This window comes from Bacillus rossius, chromosome 1, assembly GCF_032445375.1.
Source record: "Bacillus rossius redtenbacheri isolate Brsri chromosome 1, Brsri_v3, whole genome shotgun sequence".
Taxonomy (NCBI): Eukaryota; Metazoa; Arthropoda; class Insecta; order Phasmatodea; family Bacillidae; genus Bacillus; species Bacillus rossius.
In genome coordinates this window covers 369256032-369279211 of record NC_086330.1, presented here as the reverse complement: position 1 = coordinate 369279211, position 23180 = coordinate 369256032, and the positions used below count along the sequence as shown (strand labels likewise).

The 23180-nt window shown below is 42.0% G+C and overlaps 1 protein-coding gene across 1 annotated transcript in view; it reads left to right on the top strand.

Moving 5' to 3' along the window:
• Window positions 1-23180, top strand: part of LOC134528419 (all trans-polyprenyl-diphosphate synthase PDSS1) — a 203376-nt gene that overhangs the window by 68185 nt on the left and 112011 nt on the right. The window contains exon 2 of the mRNA XM_063362020.1: window positions 17143-17295. Within this exon, the coding sequence (XP_063218090.1) occupies window positions 17143-17295 (153 nt within the window). The remainder of the gene's footprint in view (window positions 1-17142; window positions 17296-23180) is intronic.

Sequence of the window (23180 nt, the reverse complement as noted above, 5' to 3'; positions counted from 1 at the left end):
GACGGCGACTTGACGGTCCGACCGCAGCGGGAGAGGAAGCCGCGAGTCCGGGCGGTAAACGCACCGCGGAATGCCAGTTTCTCTGCCGTGGACCAGAGAGGAGCGTCGCCGCAGCATCCTGACCCGCCAGGCGCTGACGGGGCCCGTGATGGATCTCGCCGCCGACCATCTGCGTCGTCGTCTCCGGCGGTGGTGTGAAAGCTCCGCCTCGCAGCCTTGACGGGCGGGCGAGCGTCTCTCGGCGTCAAGGCGCTCGGAGCGGGGGACGTTGTTTACGGCCCGCTCGCAGGCGCCGTCAAGTCTCTCTCACGCACTGTCCGTCAGCTCCGAGTTGCGTCCCAGCTGTCCCGTGTCCCGAGTGCATTACTTCCTGAATGGTCCGTCCAAACAGGGCCAAACGGTCGCCAGCTACAAGGAAACAATCACATGCCTTATTGTGTAGATAAATGAGCGAACAGATTATTTTCTCCCCCCCAAAAAAAATTGGTTGTCTGTAAAGTCGGTTTACGGACGATAGTTTAACGTGACAACGTCATAACAAAACATTGATGAAATGATTGCATACTTTTATGAATAAAATTGAATCATTTTTATTGAATTATCACTATTTTGTATCGATACAATGAAGGAGTGAAATGAAATCTACAATTTAATTGATAGCTAAATTTACTTTAATTTGCACTCATTAATTCAAATATGTTTATTACTTTAACGAAGAGATTATTTTAACTATGACTTTTATACATGTTTGCTATTTAACTGGTTCCAATCTGTGTTATTCTCTTAAGGATAGGACGATGATAGGAAAAGTAGGAAACGATTGGGAGTGTTCAAGTTTAATGTGCCTCGAAAAAGTAAAATCGATGGTTGTTCCAATCGAGTGGAAGAGAGATAGATGCGGCGCAAGCGTACAATGAGCGTAACGTAACAATGTGCGTAACGGGACACTTTTTCGTGCGTGCAGCCGGCGTTCATAAATTTATTAGACGTTCTCACGTCAAAAAAATACTTTCTCTTAGGAATGAGGAAATCAAATGGTGAATGTATTTGCTGATGGATGTATGCACTATCCGGCGACCATGTGGGCGCGCAGACCCTGCAGGTTGGCTTGTCCTGCGGCGTCGAGGAGCAGACACAATGGCGCGACACGCGACACTCGACCCGGACAACACGGCATTGTGTCGCCTCTGTGTGCCGGCGTGTGGCGGGAGGCCGTCACTCGCCCAGCCATCTCGCCCGCCGAGGTCCTCGTCTGCACTCTCTTATCACTAGATACCGGAAAAATTCGCGAATTCATTTCGCGATAGGCTAAAATACAAATAGTTATACCTCAGTGCTGCCTCTGCTATTGGCTCACAACTCACCTGGATGACTCTGGGCCAATGAGAAACACCCAACCAAAGCTTTATCGAATCACAGGCTGCTACGCTGGAACGTATCACAAGACAGCAGCCAATGAGTGGGTGGCATTTGACCGAGTGTACGTAGTACTGTGGAGTTCATCCTACAGGTCACTGAACCCGCGAATTTTTCCTGTCCCTACTTATTAGTTCCACCTTAGCATGTACACTCGCTTCGTGAATCGCCGAATGTGTACGAGAAAACTGCTCAGATGGAGCAACTACCAACCATCGTCCACCGTACGATAAGACATGCTCTCTAGTGGTAGACTATTAGGAAAAAGGGGGGGGGGGGGGGTGGATTATTTGCAAATTATCAGTGAAGGCAGTATTTTATTTTGTATTATGCAAGGTGAGCTGATACAACACCTGCAGTTTCAACTGTGTGAGAAGCTGCGTCGCCTACGGTTACTTCTGTAGGTCCATGTGTCAGTGTGTTGGTGTCGATAATAACTAGAGACCGGAAAAATTCGCGGGTTCATTTCATGATATGCAATAATCCAAACAACTGTATCTTTATATTGCTTCTGTGAGGGACTAACAGTTTATCTGAAGGACTTTGAGCCAATGAAAGACCTTCAACCAAAGAAAGTATCGAATCGCAAGCGTCCCAGTTGACAGGTGTCACAAGTCAATAGCCAATGAGCATGTGGCATTTGCCTGAGTGTGTAGGGGATTGTGGATTCTATCCTAGAGGTCATCGAAATCGCGAATTTTTCCAGTCTCTAATAATAACGTAAGATTTTTTTTTAAACACATGTGTTCAAATATTAATTTTTTTTGTGTATTATTTATAAATCCCCCCCGAACGGAAAGTCCTGTATCCGCGTCGTGCTAGAAGATGCAAAAAAAAAATGTTTAGCTTCAGAGATGAAATTGTGGACAGTTAGTTGATCTTGATGCACCTTCTCCTGCGGTGTCACGTGGTTGCTGATGGGCCATTCACGAGCCGGCAGCTGAGATGCTTCGACCTCGGAGCTTCTGGGGGGGGGGGAGGTGTACTCAGGTGACACCCGCGAAGAACTTGGGGTCTGGCCCCCGTCGGACCAAGGATGAGGACACGAGGTGTCGACCGCCGGTGCGCCGACATGTCGGAAGGACGCGACACTTCCGACGTGGAAAGCCAACTCTCGTGCACTCGCGACGGAGAAGTGCGTCTTCGCAACTCGTGCGTGACTTTCACCCGTCCTTCCCTTTGGCGCGGGGCTGCAGCGAGATCTAGTTCACCTGCGCGTCGAGGCATCACGTGCGTGCTGCTCTCCTCGACTTGGCACTCCATCGCGAGAAGCTCCAATTCAGATGATAGCAGCAGTGGGATATGGAAGGGGGGCTTGAATGGTTACGTGAACCTGGCTGGACTGGAATAACTCGACTGACTTGAATAACCACTTGAAGGTGTTGGTGAAACAGAGGCTTGGTCCAGGAAACTACTGCATGAGCTAGAAAGACCGGAAAAATTCGCGGGTTCATTTCACGATATGCTAGAATCCAAACAACTGTACCTTTATATTGCTTCTGTGATTGGCTTGCAGTTTATCTGAAGGACTTTGAGCCAATGTGAAAACCTTCAACCAAAAAAGTATCGAATCGCAATCGTCCCAGTTGATGGGTGTCACGAGTCAATAGCCAATGAGCAGGTGGCATTTGCCCGAGTGTGCAGGGGGTTGTGGAGTCTATATCCTAGAGGTCATCGAAAGCGCGAATTTTTCCAGTCTATGCATGACTTGTATTTGTTTTTACTGACCCGTGAACGAGCTCTTTAAGAATACTGCAATTGTGTCTGGTTCTTTCTCTCTACCCCTCAACCCACCCGACCTCCCCTGTCAGCAGTTCGTGGTCCACCTGAAGGTACCGCTCTAGTTGATTCGCGCATTGAGAAAATAACCACAGAGAGTCAATAGAACAGTTGCATCAGGTTTACAAAGTAGCTGTTACCAAACTCAGTACCAGCAACGGAGTGATCCGTGAACAGAGCATTTTAAACCATGGTGTTGCAGCAATAGTTTCTTATGGCCAAGCTCTTAAGTCAATTGTAAATTTAAAAAACGTTATAACTTTATTAACTTTTCGAAAAGCCTTCGTTCGGGAAATATTTAATATATTGTGTACATTACCGTGGTAAAAAAATAATAATTTCAGATGTACTTAGACTACAACAAATTCGATTACACCATTTCAAACAGTTATATTAACCGTCAGATTCTTCTTATTTTTAAATGTTACAGTCAATATAAGTGTTAGCCAACATCATTTAAAACATTTGAAGGGCACCTACATAATTTTGGTTCTAAAAACCTTTATTTGATTTTGTATCTATGTGTGTTGTTAGTATTGAAATAGTTTTATGGTCATTTCCTTGTCATTACTAAACGACAATACAGTGCCGCTATAGAACATGAAATTTAGGCTCAGCAGATATAGCCAGCGTGTGTCGCTTGTCGCCACAAGTGCATTGGCTTCACAGTCCAGCAGGGCGCCTCGCGCCTTAGGGCGCCGGGCCGCTTGCCGCGCACGCAGGAGTCGACCTTATCGCCGCCTGGCACTGCGCACGTGGCTCCAACACTTCTTGCTCTAGGTCCAGCTCGTTGTCCAGCATATGGATTGTTCAAGTTAGGTCATTTCCATGTAGTTGGAAGTATATCCTTCGCATGATTTTTGCATAGTTAGTTTGGTCAATTTCCTTTTTTTGTTTCACATTTTAGGGCCGTACCTAAAGGATAATCAGACGTAAACCTACTACAGAACATAAACTTTTCCAGGTTGAAAGTTTATGTTACTGATTACTACTGAACAAGTTACTGTTTCTGTAAAATAAATTTATGTAACTTTATTTTGAGGCCAATGTGATCTAAATACCATGGTACTTTGACATACGTCGTAAGTAAAATTAATTTATTTGAGAGAAACACACGTTATTTGAATGTTTCTTGCAATGGGGAAGAATGGTTTGATACAATTTTGTGAACGTTCTCCATTGCTGGTCTTTTTTTGTATTTTTTGAGATAAACCTGAAGAATGGAGAACTAATATTTTTTTTGTAAAAATCGAAAACACTCTGAGAACAATCCAAAATCCTTTCATGGAGTTCTCTGTGCTTTCTAGATATTTAACATTTTACATCATCTGGTTTTTGGTTGTTCTCGTTTGTGTTTATGTTTTGGACTTTGTTGTGTATTATTGAGGTTTTTCTATGAAATGTCGTGTGAACCAGCAAAGGAATATGTTCATAAAGATGTGTTGAGCGGTTTTTAAGAGGCGAGTGGACATTTTAAAGGCCCCGCCTACCCGGGCACACACATGCTATGCAGATATATCCAAGCGATGTCTGTTTACGGAAACCATTTAAGAATGCGCTGAAGACGGATAAGTAGTTCTGTTTCCATATTTTTTTAAATTGTTTTTTTAGGAGAGTGAAAATGGCTGAAACGCGTGTTTTCAGAATAATACTAGGCATGAAACATCCGGTGCAGATTGTTGAAAACACTGAAGGGACTTGCATTGCACCTTTATCCCCATTTCTCCGCCTTATCTCGCGGTCACCCTGTCCCGACAAGAAGAATGCGCGCCAGTGCAGAGGCGACACCATTGGCGCACGGGAAGCCTTTTTTCACAGACGAGAGAGCCAAACGTCCGATCGTGCATCTTCGGTTGTTTTTTTTGGTTCATTGTAACTCATGATAACTAATGGCCAATCAGGTTAGGTTAGCTACATTATAAATACTTTAAAACATTGTGGATGGTTGATTTGTTTAAGATAGCTACATTAAAGATACTGTGAAATCATGTAAACGGTTTCCTAGCCTTGGATAGCTACATATTAAAAAGTTATTTGCTAAGCAACCATAAAGTGATTTTACAGTATTTTTAATGTAGCTATACTTACCTAATATAACCAACCATCCACAATGTTTTAAAGTATTTATAATGTAGCTAACCTATCCTAATCGACCTTAAAATGTAATGCCACACCGGTTTATACAATGAGATAGAACGGAAAAAAAGCGAGCATGAACTTCGGGGGACTTCGGGTGTGTCTCTCTCGTCTGTGAAATGAAGGCTTCCCGTTGTCGCACAGGCGGTGGGAATCTGTGTTCCAACCTGTCCTCCCAAATATGCACCCTTTGATGGTAGGTTGGGAGTCAGCTTACAGATAAATTTAAACATTCCAGAGCAAGTGAAAATAAGATAGAAATGTCCAAGGATTACGCTACCCCTTTTGATTACTGGCGGCGGTCACTATTTTCAGGCCCCTAAGGGCGGCTCACCCTCCTCCCCCTCTCCCAAGTCTACGCCCTTTTAGGGTAGATCAGGAGTCAGCTTACAGTTCCACATAGACCCAGAGCCCATATCTGGACCTAGCAGGCTTGGAAAACAAGCCTCCCTTCCACTCTGTCAACTCGCGGACCGCACACTGCCTACGCGAGCCAAGAACAGGGCTTCACAGGAGGTCAGGAGTAGGGACACCTGTATTTCGCGAATACATTTCGTGTCAAGGTATTTCACAAAATACTGTAGCTCTTCTCCTGTGGTTATTGGCTGAGGTCGGGGAGAGGTGTCGTCCTGCTCTTGACGGGGCCAATGAGAATGTGGTCACCGTACTGCTGCACCCTCACAATTTGCCATGACTCTCAGAAAAAGCTACAGTATTTTGTGAAATACCTTGACATTTATTGAAATCGTGAAATACGGGTGTCCCTAGTCAGGAGGTTTCGCACAACCGGATGGCACAGACCCTTCCAGAACGTACCTGCCCCCCCCCCCCCCCCCCCCGAGGTGCGATGTCACGCCTTCATGAACCTGGAGATTACCATGATCTGTCACCACCAGTTAGACTTCCACATGTCCCCAGACTACTGAGCCAGATCCGGGTAGGGAACCAACACTCCAGCCTTTCAGTAGGGGCAGGCATTTTTCGCGAAAAGATCTTGACACCTATTAGACTGCAACAAGATATACCCGCGCCAACAATTTCTTCCTTGTGATTGGCGGCCGTCTGCGAGAGAAGTCGATGCCCTATATCGTACCAAGCCACTCAGGATGCGTTTTCTTCCGCACTGAATCACTGTGATTGGTGTCGTAACAATCGATTTGTACCTGGGATGAACTCTCCCAATCACGAAACACAGACGATCTACAGTGTTTTGACTTCCATCTAGTCTCGAAATCTTTTCGCGAAATCTGCATGCCCCTACCTTTCAGAGATGCAAGGCGCTACACACTCCACTCTACGGTTACACCATTTAAAGCAGAGGACAAGGTAGATCTTTCCACCAGGGTGACTGGCGGCGGTCAGCAGGACGCGGGCGGCGCAATGTGTGCCGGCAACTCCCCGGGGCCCCGCCGTGGCGCAACACCCCCCCTTCACCCACCACCTACCTCGTGCCGCCACTGACCTGGCGCAACCCACTCCTTTCCCCTCGTCACCGCCCCTACTGTGCCTGCCCCGGTCGCGAACCCGACACAACACAGATACTTGCTGCAAATCACAAAACAATACTTTCCCCGTTTTTAATATCTTAAGTATCTTTTGACGTGACAACGTCTAATAAATCGATGAACGCCGGCTGCACGTACGAAAAAGTGTCCCGTACGCACATTGTTCCGTTACGCTGTGTCTCGTTACGCTCATTTTTCCGTTACACTGTGTCCCGTTACGCTCATTGTACGCTTGAGCCTCATTTATCTCTCTTCCACTCGACTGTTTATAATGTGAAGTGAAAAGTTAATGTGATTTTCATTGCTTATTACAACAATTTCGGCAATAAAGGTTAATTATTCTTGCATTTTAAAAATCTCATTTCTAGTATAATTTCAAGTATTTATTCTTTTATTATTAAAATAAAAATGATTCAATTTTATTCATAAAAGTATGCAATCATTTCATCAATGTTTTGTTATGACGTCACGTTAAACTATCGTCCGTAAACCGACCTTACAGACAACCAATTTTTTACGTCACTTATTACCTTGATGCCACGATTCTAACCCGCGCGTTTTTTTTTTAATTTAAAAAAAATTATATCCCGAAGTTTAACGAAGGCCAGTATTCGGGAGTGCATGTAAGGATATGTGTGATTCCTAGGCTTTACGCATGCATTAGCTGACTTGGCAGCTGCGCGACTATCGTCCAAGTCTTACAACGTTACAACACTACTAAATGTTGATTTCAAGCATTGTCATGTTCGTAAGCCATTTCTGGTTCACACTGGTTCTCATAGGGGAAAAAAAAATTCCCCTCAGGAATGGATAACAAAGGGAAGTACATGAACACACACACAGAAATCAAATATCAGCTTATTTCCACTGTACATGCCTATGACAGCACAGACGAACACATTGAGCTAACAACGAAGAGAGTTGCAGCAACAAGAAAATTTAAACATAGAAAAACAACAACGAACCTCAAATAACACAGAGGAGCGCAGATGAACCCAACGGTGATATTAAACAGTTAATCTGGACATCCAGTGAAAACCAGCGGTGGCTTTTGTCCATGAAATTATTTTTACATAAAACTTTCCCTCTGCAAAAACAATCATTCAGAGAACTCCCTAAAATTATTGTACCACAAACTATTTATCTCATAATTAAACTCCCCTTAATTTATAATTTTTTCTTTGCGGCACTTACTGTATATAGCAACCCTCAACAGAAGACGTATCGAATCGTAGTCACAAGCCAACAGCCAATGAACATGTATCGTTGTCTCGAGTACGCATATGACTGTGGATTCTATCCTGGACTATGAATAATACTATAGTTCGATAGCCATAAGTATATTTATATACTTACAGTTATAAGTCGATTTATGTACTTACAGTTGCGTCAGTTACTATATGCGTGTTCAAATAACTGTGCCAGTGAGTGAATAATCTAACCCTAAAAATTATCTTTAAAGTTGATTTATTCACCCGTGTGACGTGGAGTTTATTTGATGACGTGTCTCAAAACATGCATACTCGCAATGAACTCCACGCCACTCCAAGCCTGTGACAAGTGTGATGGACATGGAGTGGACGCTGGACCGAACACTAGGAAACTATTATTACAAGCGGGGTTTTTTGATTGGCGTCATCCGGCTTATCACAAACAACAGAATGGAAAAAATAAGGTCTGACCAATGCCTGTTGAGAAAATACAGATACCTCAGAAAACTATTTTTGACGTGACAGCGTCTAATAAATCGAAGATCGCCGGCTGCACGCACGAAAAGTGTCCCGTTACGCTGTGTCCCGTTACGCTCATTGTACGCTTGCGCCGCATCCATCTCTCTTCCACTCGATTGGCCTATGCGTCCGAGGAGAAGAAAGACAGCGGCAGCACACAACTTACATCTACACGTGAACTGTTTCGTCAACTGTTTATAAAGTGAAGTGGAAAGTTAATGTGGTTTTAATTACTTATTACAACAACAATTTCGGCAATAAAGGTTAATTATTCTTGCATTTAAAAAATCTGATTACTAGTATAATTTCACGTATTTATTCTTTTATTATTAAAATAAAAATTATTCAATTTTATTCATAAAAGTATGCAATCATTTCATCAATGTTTTGTTATGACGTTGTGACGTTAATCTATCGTCCGTAAACCGACTTTACAGACAACCAATTTTTTTTGCTGCCATAGAATGTAGAATATTTATCATTCCTACTAAGCTTCCGTCGTATGTAGGGCCTGGAAAAATCGGCCGGTTGATTGCCCTCCAGTATAGACTCCCAGTCTTCTACATACTCGGACAAATGCCCCTTCTTCACCGGCAACACTCTTGGGAGGTCTCAGTTTAGTTGCCGGTGAGTCGATACTGCTTTTGTTGGGAATTTCTGATTGGTTCACAGTCTTACACACACATTGTGGACCAGTAGCGCAAGAATCCCAGGGGCCTATTCCACAAAAGTATGAGTAACAAATTACAAGTGGATTATCTTACAAGTTGTACAATATGAAACAAATTGTGTAACACAAATGTAAAAGTGAACACCTGTTAATCCCAGTGTTTTTTCTACAATTGTATACACATGGTTGGACGTACGTAAAATAAACTTGTGAAATGTAATTACAATTTAATCTAGATATTGAGGTAAGTGTGTATGGAGTAGTTAATTTTTGTATGTTTATCAGTTTCTTAAATTATTTATACTCTTTGGAATACGCATTCTGATGAAATAAATTAATACATCTATCTTGTACAACTAGACTAAGTGTGTTTAGAACACGTGTGAAATACAATTTTATCTTTTTATTTTTATTTATTGAATAATTTGGAATGAATGCGGTAAAACTATAATTATTACTTAGGAACAGACTTCATGGCCGCACAAATAGAAGGAAAGCTTCGCCAGCAACACTGGATCTCCACTGACTGGGAATTGTGGACAGCTGCATGTAGCTCTCCACTGACTGGGAATTGTGGGCAGCGCTATCCTGTCACCGATATGCGTCGGTGGGTTGTGAGCTTTGGGATTTCATGTTAAAAATTGTAGATATATTTATATTTTAATTGCGTTTTAAGAATAATCTGCCGTTTCATTCGTAATAGTAATTATTTTTTCAAAGTTGTGTACAAGAGTAAAAGTTAAACATATAACTATCAATGAAAAATTGATAGTAATTTTTACATATAGTGGTGTTTGTCATCATATTCTGCCAAGATGAAGGCACAGGCCTTCTAGTGGATTGCTAACAAAGTTTGCTTGGAGGATTTGTCTGAGAAGATGTCATAAAGAATCTCCTTATTACCATTTACAAACACATTCCCAACACTATGTGTTTAGGTGTTAGGTCGACAAAGAAAAAAATAATTAAATGCTGCAAACTTCTTGCACAGCTGTACTTTAAATTTTACACTTGTAATATTTAATTTTTGGAACACCTGTAACGTGTAATTTGTACGTACAGAGCTTTTTAATTGTTGATTTGTAACTTGTACAGTTGTACCTTTTGTGGAATAGGCCGAAGAGGTTAAAATTGTTGTAATTTTTAGCCGATCACGAAATGAAACTGCGAATTTTTCATGAAGGTATTACTCTATGGACATTTTAAACCGTAAATGTCTTAATACCAGTGCTAGAAGTAGACTTGATAGCTTGAAAGCAACCCGTAAGGGAAGCTTAGTAAGAAATGCCGTCACGAAGTGAATATTTGTCGAACAAAGATGAGAACACACAACCGAGGAATTGGCGTTAAAAAAATTCATTGTATAAAAAAAATGTCCAGGGATGGGGGGATCGTTGACTTTTGACTCCGGTGATTAGCAGCAAAGATTGCACACGCCGACTTCGTAACTCGTTACCTTCACGGAATTTTTTTTTTTTCCTGCTGTCCGCAATCGCGGGGTGTTACGGCGGAGGCTCTATACCTGCTCGGTGTTTGGTTATTACGTCAATCCTGAGAGTCTGTTCGGCAGCAGGTTTCCATTCTTCGCGTCTTTCCGCCTTTCCGCCTTTCCCTCTCCGTCTCCGCCTTTCTCTCCGTCCCCGTCTCGCCGCCGCGCTCTGCGTGTTTCTCTCGTGTTCGACACACCGCAGCCTCGTCTCTTCTCGTCAGCTCCGCTGGTCTCCGGGTGTCTCGCTTGCTCACACAGTTGAACCCCGGGATACCTACGATTCACGCCGAGTATTCCACTTGCCCGAACATTACCGAATACCTGCCTTCGGGTGACTTCGGAATTCTTTTGTTTGGCTACGTAGCTAACCCATCCTAACCAATCATCCTAATTTTGAAGAATATTAAACCGCAGGTTCACGTGCGCCTTGCTGTCGGAAGTGCCGCCTTTGAAGTTGGAGACAAACAACTGATTTTACTGCAAATAATAGATCAATTACGATTTTAAGTTGTAACTTCATGCGTTTGGATGATTTTTAGTAAAACAAATTTCTACAACCCCCGAAAAAATTTGTCACTGTCTTAAAATCATTTCATTGAAATAATTGAAGGTAAACAACCACTTCAAAAAAAAAAATGTATCATCTCGGGAGAAACCTGCGGTCGAGTTCCGACTCACGCTGTACCATGTGCACTGAGAGAGAGGTTTGTTTGCCTCAACAAAATAGTTGTTTATATATGGCGAAATAAATATATATTTTCTTAATTTCAAACAAATATTTTGTAGTAGGAAAGATTCTGTTGACTCAACAAAATGATTTTGTCAACTCAAATGTGTATTTGGTTAGGTGTAAAAAAATATATTTTTGTTAACTTACCGAGTTTGGTTAAACTAACAAAGTATTTTGTTCCACCAAGTAAATATTTGTTTCGCCATATATAAAGAAATATTTGTTTGATTCAAACAAACCTTTTTCCCTGTCTAGGCTTGACGCCCCGTAGACGGCGAGGGGTCGTTACCACAACGCCGAACGTACAATAACGCCGAATACCATAACGCCGAATGCCAAATTGACTACAACGCCGACAGCTAGAAAACTGCTGTGTACCACAACGCCGAAATACAGTAACGCCGAAAAACGTTGCTGTGGTGAGGGGGGGGGGGGGGGGCACAGGAGCAAAATGAAAAACAACTGAATGAATGTGTGTGTTTCTTAAATGTATCTTAACGCCGAAATACCACAACCTAACTTAACATAGGCTAGCATAACCTAGCCTAACCTAACCTAACCTAACCTAACCTAACCTAACCTAACCTAACCTTACCTAACCTTACCTTTGTGGCATTCTGCAATGACATTTTTCGTCGTTAATGTATTTCGGCGTTGTGGTAATTCGGCGTTGTGGTACACAGCAGTTTTCTAGCTGTCGGCGTTGTGGTCAATTTGGCATTCGGCGTTATGGTTTTCGGCGTTATTGCACGTTCGGCGTGGTGGTGCGTCCCCGACGGCGGGCCGGTGAACTGCCTGGGGGGGGGGGGGGGTGGAGGCTGGGGCAGACTTCGAGGAACACGGCGGGGGCGGCGGGGGCGGTCAGGGGGCGGTCAGGGGGCGGTCTGGGGGCGAGGCCTCGTAGCGCCACCTCGCTCTCCGGGAGTGCGGTACCCGGGCCGTCACATCCGCGGTCGGAAACCTCGTGACTGGTCCGGACGTCCCGTGTTTTTCGGACATCCGGGACGGGCGTCGTCGGGAGGTTGCCAGACCTGTCATTGCCTCAGCCTCAATCCTTTTGTCGCGCTGCAGACACACTTCCACAACACCGGGAAGTTACAAATCTGTCTGTGGCACGCCACTGAGGAGAAACATCCCTGTCTTGTGCTCGGTTAGCTGCTGTGAAGTGGAGTTTCAGGTTTACACATTCCCTGCAGATTGTTTGTTGAAATACTCGTCAGTAGAGACTGGAAAAATTCTCGGGTTTAATGACCTCCAGGATAGACTCCGCGATCCTGTGCATACTCGGGCAATCGTCGCCTGTTCATCGGCTACTGACTTGTGAGGCGTCTCAACTGGGAGACTAGTGTTTCTACAATGCTCTGACCGAGGGTCTATAATTGGCCCACAGTCCTCCAGGTTAACAGTGAAACAATAGCAGATGTTGCGTTAAGGTAAAAATATTTGCATTTTAGCGTATCGCGAAATGAATCCGCGAATTTTTCCGGTCTCTACTCGTCAGTATAACATTTGTGACATGGCGCAGTTAGTGGACTTTCTTACAACACAGTAAATGCGTTCTGCACTCTGCACTCTCCCTCTGGTTCTTTCTGGAACCAATTTTGCCCTCTGAACACTTCTTGGATGAGAACAATCAATTTGCTGTGCCCTAATTCTTGCTTGCCGATTTTAAATTTTTTACCAACGCAGTTCACTGCTGGTATAGACTATTTTTAAAGATAAACTTGAATAAATTTCAACTAATAATCTTGGTTTTTTGAATCCTAAACATGTTTTTGCTCTATATTGACAAAAAAAAAGTATGTAAAAATACAAATGATTTAAATTAATTTGTCAGCTCACTATTTTCACGTAAAATATGTAACTGAATGGCCTGAAACAGCTTTTCTTTTATTAATCTATAATGTTTAGAAGTTTGCAATAAAATCGTACAGTAACGAATAAGCAAGTAAATACACATTGTAAGAATATTTGAGAGACATGAAGAAAAAAATAACAAAAAACATCAAACGAAACTTGTACAGATAAGTGCAATGGCTCTTAAATGCTATCGAAATCATCAAGTAATACTGAGCGGTTTGCAAATGACGGGAACTCTTTAAGTCGTTTGTCCAAGCGGCTGTCTGCCTATTGTTCAGCTATTCTTGTTTAGCTATTATTGGCGTGGATAGCTCTTTTAGCTGCAACTAGGAAATGAGCTGATCACAACTCAAGCGAAACATGCCAATGAAATCATTTTCTTTCATTTCAAAGGGATCGGTTATACCCCGAAGCCGTTTCCTTTCTCAGCATGACCTTTGTCTATTTCGACTGCTACGAGTAACAAATACCACCTTCACGAATCGCCCATTTTGACAGTAATGATGTTACAACTATAGTCTGTCACGATTTTATAGATCGAGAATGATGTCACGGGAAAAATAAACTTATTATTAGGGGCATGCAAATTTCGCGAAACGATTTCGAGACTAGATGAAAGTTAAAATCTTATAGCATCGTCTGTGTTTCGTGATTGGGTCAGTTTCTCCCAGGTAAATATCGATTGTAACAACACAAATCGCAGTGATTCAGTGTGGAATCAAACGCGTCCTGAGTGGCTCGGTCAAATAAGGCAACGACTTCTCTCGCAGACGGCCGCCAATCACAAGGAAGAAACCACAGGTGCGGGTATACCTTATTGCAGTCTAATAAGTTATCAGATCTTTTCGCGAAAAATGCCTGCCCCTACTTATTATACGAAACTGTCGAGAACGAATGATAATCGATAGGCAACGACAAAACATAGAGTACGAACCCTTAGTCCGTGACGCCGCGCCGGCCCTGCAGTGCGCGCTGCAGGTTGCATAAAGGCGAAGGCGCATGTGAAGCGCGCGCGAAGGTCGCCCTAATCGCCTGCTCAAGACCGAGTGTGACGTGCAGACCAGCTGCCAGGCAGGAAGCCAGGGGGAGGAGTGGATCGCACCCTCCACACTCATATCTCTTTAGAGATTTAACTCACGTGGAATACAGTAGAGCCCAGTCCATCCGGACTACATAGGCCCGGCCCCTTTCCGGATCACCGAAAGTCAGGATTAAAAGGAAGTTGCCTTTAAAACTCACTAATTCAATTTCAGGTGGGTAAAATTATACCAATTGATGTATTTTTTTCATAAATATTTCATTAAAACCAATTTTTTAAGACGTTTAATATTTTACATAGCACTGTCGTCCAAGAACTCGTTTCCGAGAGAGAGAGAGAGAGAGAGAGAGAGAGAGAGAGAGAGAGAGAGAGAGAGCAATTGATTTCACCCTCTCCACCGTGGTGGGGAGGGGGGCCGCTACTTTTAGAATCTCTCGTGTTATTTCGATTTATAAGTTAACCAAACGGTTTTCTGTTATCACAACGTGTTATTTTGGGATAAGTGTTTACCTGTTATCTCCCGTAATACTTAGCTAATAAAATGGAGTTAGTACATGTTTAGTAACGTTTATTATTGCTGCACATGTTTTGTGCTCTACATTGGTGCATGTGATAAAGTGCCAGCGCTTGAACCTCCATTTTGCACTCAAGCCTCAGGCAGATACAACTGTCATACAAAGGTGGAGGGTTCCTCAGTGGTCAAACATACTCTGTCATGGGTCGTTACCACAACGCCGAAATACCATAACGCCGAATGTCAAAATTGACCTCAACGCCGCCAGCTAGAAAACTGCTGTGTACCACAACGCCGAAATAACAACTGAATGAATTTGTGTGTGTTTCTTAAATGTACCTTAACGCCGAAATACCACAATCTAACCTAACCTTACCTAACCTAACCTAACCTAGCGTAATATAACCTAAACTAACTTAACCTAGCTTAACTTAACCTAGACTATCCTAGCCTGGCCTAGCCTAACCTAATCTAATGTAACCTAACGTGGTCTAACCTAACCTAACCTTTGTGGCAGTCCTGCAATGACATTTTTCGGCGTTAGTGTATTTCGTTGTTGTGGTAATTCGGCGTTGTGGTGCGTCCCCCTCTGTCATCTGTGATCCAGTGGCAGAAGCAACACAGATATATGCCTAGGTGTTTTTTGTAGTTTAACTTCTTTAGGCGCGATATGGAAAACAATATCAGAGTGAATTTTTACGATGCGTGCGCACCATGCAAGGAAATTTTCACACGAATAAAAAAAGGCTACATACAAATAAAAATTATTTATGTGCTTTAAAATCTTATTTTTTAATTATTGCTATAGAATACGGGTCCATATCATTATAAACTTCTATTTATTGTTAATATTAGTGAGAGAAATTGTGTTTATAGTGTTTTTAAAGTGTATTTATAAAAATGAGGTTATGTTCCCGTATGTATAATTTATTTGAACTATAAATAATTGCGTTATTATTTAATAAATAATTAATACTAAAAATTAGAATAAACATTCATCATATTTATTGATTTTTATTATTAATTAATAGCTATCCATCTCTATTATTTAAGTAAATTAAATAATTAAAGTTATACAATATTAATATTGAATATTGAGTACATATATTTAATTTTTTTAAATTGGATCGAATTTATACTTTAACAAAAGTATATATTAATTATTTGCGTGCAAAATTAAAGTTAGAAGATAACGCGCGTAGATAAGTACACGTAGCCTTTTTTTTTTTTTAATTCAAGGGGCCCGCCAATTCAGGGGTGTATGTGTGTCAGTGAGGCGGGACGATAATCGCGACGCTCGCTGGTGCTTCCAGCGCGGAGTCTCCTCGTCGTGCATTGAGCAGCTATGAGATCTGAGCGGTGACCTTGACACTGAACGGTGGAGGAATGAAGTTAGAGATGCACTGCAAGTCCCTCGAGTGCCTGCAGCAATCTGTGCCGAATGTTTCACGCCAAACAAGTATTCTGAACATGCGCATGCTGGCCAAATGCGTTCTCCTGAAAACACAGTTCGTAAACCGACCGCACTGGGGATGTGCTGAGCGGTGTTCAAGTGGCGTGGTGTGGACAGCAGGTAGGCTGGGGCCTTAAGGCCCCCGCCTACCCGGGCACACACACGGCGCGCAAAGCTTAAGGGAAAACAAACGCGATTTCAAAACTATTCAAGTTATCCGAGTGGGGGTCTGCTCACGAGAAGCATTGTAAGATTTAACTGAGATCCGAAAAGTACTTTTGATTTCGGATTAAGTTTTTATGCCGTATTTTTTTTTTGAAGAGTTGAAATGGCTAAAACGCACGTTATCAGAAAAATTTTTAGGCGTAAAACAACCAGTACAGATTCTTGAAAGCAATTTAAGGGATTTGCATTACACCTTTATCTTCATTTATCCGTCCATATAATGTTACGGTCGCAGCTCAAATTTCGCAGTTATCTGTGACGACGAGAAGACTGCTCGCCAGTCCAGAGGAGACACCGCGCTAGAAGCACCAGCGAGCGTCGCGCTTATCATCCCGCCTCGCTGACACACGTAGTACACCCTTAAGGCACCGCTCACGAGACGCAGCACTGCTCCAACTCCTCCGCTGTTTCTGCAGCGCGCGGCTGGAACAGAGTTGCGAGGCTCAAAAACATTCTCCAGGTTGTAACGCGAGGTTGCGGAATGCATCGTTCAAGTGTCGCCGGTGACCCCACAACCGCAGCCGCTCGTGTGCACGTGTGATGTTCGGAGACACCGCGCTAGCAGCGCGCTGAGGCAGTCGGGCCGTGTGTTGCAGGCGGGGCGGCGCGCGCCTGGCTACAGCAGGCACTGTCGCGCCATCAGCTCCATGCGCACCCAGCAGCCCGGCTCCCAGCCGCAGCCGCAGTCAGTCGACCCCTACGTCCTGCTGTACGACGACCTCAAGCACATCTACGAGGACATCCGAGAGGTGGGCCCCTCCCTTCCCCCCCCTCCCCCACCAAGCTTCACACTTCACTTCATTACTGGAGACCGGAAAAATTTCGCGAATTCATATTTCGCGACAGGCTAAAATACAAAAGTTTTACCTAGGGACACCTGTATTTCGCGATTTCATTTCATGTAAGGTATTTCACAAAACACTAGCTTTTTCTAAGAGCCATGGCGAATTGTGAGGGTGCAGCAGTACGGTGACCACATTCTCATTGGCCCCGTCAAGAGCGGGACGACACCTCTCGCCGACCTCAGCCAATAACCACAGGAGAAAAGCTACAGTATTTTGTGAAATACCTTGACACGAAATGTATTCGCGAAATACAGGTGTCCCTACTTTTACCTCAGTGCTGCCTCTGCTATTGGCTCGCAACTCACCTGGATGACTCTGGGCCAATGAGAAACACCCGACCAAAGCTTTATAAGAATCACAGGCAGCTACGTTGGGACGTCTCACAAGAGACCAGCCAATGAGTGCGGGTGGCATTTGACCGAGTGTACGTAGAACTGTGGAGTTCTTCCTGCAGGTCATTGAACCCGCGAATTTTTCCGGTCCTTATTTATTATGTCATCTAAAAAAAAATATAGGAAAATCTCGAATAAGAATTCTGTAAATACATTTTCTTGTAGTGGCTCATCATAGCACAATAGTCAATTCTTACTTTTAAGAAAACATAACTGAAAAATGCCATCTTGGTTTCTACTGCTATCGCCATCAATTTTTTTTAATGTCATATAATATTTAAAAAAAAACTTTCGACTTGATACCACTCTATTATATAATTATTAAGAAAATGCCTTGTTATTAATAGTGGCAGACTACTACAAATAATTTCTCCTGTAAAGTAATAATAGAAATGATTTTTTTCTTTTCCTTCGGAATGACTTCAATTGGAATAATACAGCCGCAATTTATGGTCCTAGAAAAATCAACGAATATTAAAACTGTAAAAAAATGCCTTATATAATTATTTATCATACACGAAACAATAATCTCAGTGTTAACAAGCCGGGTGGTCAGTGTGGGTCTGGTAACAGTGGTAGCCATTTTCTACGTACTGCAATATGAGCGTGGGACAGACTATAAGTGGTTTTTTTAGAGTACTTCATTGGAAAGTCTATGGAGACCACTTATGAATAAGTGAATAAAACTAATTATCAATTTAAGTCGAGCAGTTAGGCCTATTGCAAATTATATATGTATCCCCATCTCGCTGATTTCGAACAGTTTGAACTATTTCAAATTTAGTGTGTTACCCATTAAGTTTCTAATCGAGACGTTTATCAAAACTATTTATTTTTGTCCCGCATTTATTGTTTTGGTAGAAGGCGTAGCAATTTCCGTGTGACTTATTAACTTGAGTAGATCGGAACTTCATTCTCGTTGACTCAGATACACAAGGTCCTCTACCGACCATAGCCGATGTAAATATTAACCATCAACACAGTGCTCCAGGGTAAATAAAACAATCAAGTTTTCCCGCCAAATACAGGCGTTTTCATCGATTACAATTTTTTTATTTGCTAGATTTCAATTTATCATCCAATTTTTCCACACTTGCTACAACAATCTGATGCAGTTAATATTAATTATTTATATTTGTGTATCCAAAGAATTTAAGAGTTAAAATCTCCTGATATTTCATTAAATCCATCACTCAAAGCTGCGACACAACTATACTAAATAATAATATCACTAATAATAATAGTTTTCATTGAAATAATTCGTAAAAATTTTTAAATACAAACGTTGCGAATGGCTTCAATTATTATTTTGGTTGGGGCGTAACTACAATGATATTATATAAAAATTTTATACATAAGATTCGTTCCACTTAAATCGTAACTAAATAGTTTTAGTTCACATCGTAAGAGTAAAACAAAAGTAGAGCACCGGAAAATAGATAATAACCAAAACTACAGTATAGCACATCTTTACATTTAACTGCACATAATACAATATTTACACATATTATTATTAATTTACTACCCCCTCCCCAAACAGTCACAGAACTGAGATGGCTACCAGCAGTGCTCTGATTCTCCACTGAGAAACGAACATAACGACACCGCTCACGATATCAACACACAGTAGGCCATGAAAACCGTTAATAAGAACACTTTCACTTCAAAAGCGTAAGAGGAAGTTATAATGACATTGCAATACTCTAAATTAAATAACACACCACACACACATACATTCCATAGTTTTTAAAAATAACTAAGCTTAATAATAAAACATATTGGAGTTACTGTAATATTATTATATTAAAGAAAAAAAGAACTAGATCTGAGCGTAAATGTACTAGACCACAAAAAAAAAATTGGTTGTCTGCAAAGTCGGTTTACGGACGATAGTTTAACGTAACAACGTCATAACAAAACATTTATGAAATGATTGAATACTTTTATGAACAAAATTGATTCATTTTTATTTAATTATCACTATTTTGTATGGATACAAAGACGGAGTGAAATGAAATCTACAATTTAATTGATAAATTTACTTTTATTTGCACTCATTAATTCAAATATGTTTATTACTTTAACGAAGAGTTTATTTTAACTATAACTTTTATACATGTTTGCTATTTAACTTCTTCCAATCTGTGTTATTCTGTTAAGGATAGGACGATGATAGGAAAAGTAGGAAAACAATGGGAGTGTTTCAAGTTTAATGTGCCGCGAAAAAGTCAAATCGATGGTTGTTCCAATCGAGAGGAAGAGACAGAGAGATGCGGCGCAAGCGTACAATGAGCGTAACGGGACACGGCGTAACGGGACCATGTGCGTAACGGGACACTTTTTCGTGCGTGCAGCCGGCGTTCATCGATTCATTAGACGTTGTCACGTGAAAAACTTATGAAAGTACTGGATCTAGTAGGAAAGCACTAACTGTGGACACCCTGAGTGGGACTCTAGACGCCTCATGTGCCCAGGAGCCGGAGGAAGGACTGCCCCCCGACCCTGTAGGCGGTGAGGGGGAGGGAGGAGGTTATTTACTGTCCGTCCCTGGTCCCGTCGCCGGGACAGACAGGATGTTTTCGGTGAAATCGGCCGCGCGCAAGGCCGCGCCTCGCCTTGAATAACAAAAGAGAAATTTTCACGGTATCAGCAAGCCGGAGGTGTATGTTAGCATGGGAGGAGGAGGGAGGAGGGGTCAACCGGAATGAATGCTCGGGGGACTTGTAATAACAACGCGTTAGCTGGAAGCGCGGTTATTTTGTGTTTTTTTTTTTTTAGTGATATTTATGTTCTCTCTCGCGGCTCTCACAATATTTTGTGAAACGCGAGAGGCGAGTTGAGCAAGTCTTTCAAGTCTTCAAGGGCTTCAGGTAGTCGGTCCGAACCACGGACCATCATCACTTCATTGCAGGAAAGAAAAGTTTAAAACGAAGCTGAAGGTTTATTTTTTTTTGCTATGATACAAATTTTTTGAAAATTTACAGACGAATCGGTTACTTTTAAACTCTTAAAAGATCTGAGGCTAGATGTGTTAAAAAAAAAAAAAAAGCAACGACACTGAGCAGATAACATGTTGGAGGTCCAGTTATCACTAATCGGTAGGCATGTTGAAGCCTTATCATAAAATGACTCACACAGTGTACTATTAAAAATAAGGTTGTTCATAAAAAAAAAACAATTTTCTGTACTTTAACTAAATATTCCTTTGGAAACCAATTGCCAAGAAAGCTATTGTGGCTTTGTACAACAAATGCCTATGGTTCTTTTTGCATATATTAAATACATTTTTTGAGGAATTATATTGAGTATTTATTACGGAAATCGGCGCATCATTTTATATTTTAATTGATGCTTCATTCAAGCATTATTTTGTTAAACCACTGAAAAGATAATCGGAGATTCAATAATTTTGTTTATTATGCCTATTAATGTGCGCACTTATTACCTACTGGGAGGCTATTCAGGGAACGGATTACAAATAACTTTTAATATTGCAGATACTGGGGCAACACACAGCATGCATGCCCGGGTAAGAATCCGAACTCCGTGTCACTGCGAACACTGTTTTTTTAGTGGTACAGTTGGTTTCATGTAAATATACAGATTTACAGTAGAGACTAGGTATATTTTTGTATCGGTCACTAACCAAAATATTATATATATATATATATATATATATATATATATATATATATAATTTTTTTACGTGACAACGTCTAATAAATCGATGAACGCCGGGTGCACGCACGAAAAAGTGTCCTGTTACGCACATTGTCCCGTTTCGCTGTGTCCCGTTACGCTCATTGTACGCTTGCGCCGAATCTATCTCTCTTCCACTCGATTGGAACAACCATCGATTTGACTTTTTCGAGGCACATTAAACTTGAAACACTCCCATTCGTTTCCTACTTTTCCTATCATCGTCCTATCCTTAACAGAATAACACAGATTGGAAGAAGTTAAATAGCAAACATGTATAAAAGTTATAGTCAAAATAATCTGTTCGTTTCCTCCAGTGCGTTCGCTGGTTTACTGTAGCCATCCCACTTTGCAACTTCCCTATGGCTGCCGGGGCGCTAATTGCCGCGCCCCTGCAGCCTTATTCTAGCGCTAGACGCACGCGGGCCGCCGAGTCCTCGCCACGAGAGTGAGGGAGGGCTCAGGCCATTGTTACTTTCTACGAAACGCGTATAGGCCTCGGCCTGGAACGTATTAGGAACCTCCCGTAAAATCACTCCCATTTGGTTAGCAGAGCTCGCAATCACTTCAGTTGTGCGAGACTGACTTCAGCGTGGAGGGGCTGTTGTCTAATATAAAAAAAAATCTGTTCGTTAAAGTAATAAAATTATTTGAATTAATGAGTGCAAATAAAAGTAAATTTATCAATTAAATTGTGGATTAAATTCACTCCTTCTTTGTATCCATAGAAAATAGTGATAATTAAATAAAAATGATTCAATTTTATTCATAAAAGTATGCAATCATTTCATCAATGTTTTGTTATGACGTTGTCACGTTAAACTATCGTCCGTAAACCGACTTTACAGACAACCAATATTTTCCTAACGCGGGTCGACATCGTCCAGTGCCCTGCCCGGAAGTAAGTGGAGAACGTGGCGGACGTTGCCGTGAGCGCGCTGGTTTCCTCCGTGATTCTCCCGCCTGTGACGACCTGGACGTCTCGCGGCAGGGGGATCCTGCGGTGGTGTCGCACGGGTCGTTGACAACAACGCAGAAATACCATAACGCTGAATATCAAAACTGACCACAACGCCGACAGCTAGAAAACTGCTGTGTACCACAACGCCGAAATAACAACTGAATGAATTTGTGTGTGTTTCTTAAATGTACCTTAACGCCGAAATACCACAATCAAACCTAACCTTAGCTAACCTAACCTAACCTAGCGTAATATAACCTAACCTTATTTAACCTAGTCTAACCTAACCTAGTCTAATCTTACCTAGTCTAACCTAACCTAGTCTAACCTAACCTAGTCTAAGCTAACCTAGTCTAAGCTAACCTAGTCTAAGCTAACTTAGTCTAACCTAACTTAGTCTAACCTAACCTAGTCTAACCTAACCTAGTCTAACCTAACCTAGTCTAACCTAACCTAGTCTAACCTGACCTAGTCTAAGCTAACCTAGTCTAAGCTAAGAGAGTCTAAGCTAACCTAGTCTAACCTAACTTAGTCTAAGCTAACCTTGTCTAAGCTAACCTAGTCTAACCTAACCTAGTCCAACCTAACCTAGTCCAACCTAACCTAGTCTAACCTAACCTAGTCTAACCTAACCTAGTCTAACCTAACCTAGTCTAACCTAACCTAGTCTAAGCTAACCTAGTCCAACCTAACCTAGTCCAACCTAACCTAGTCTAACCTAACCTAGTCTAACCTAA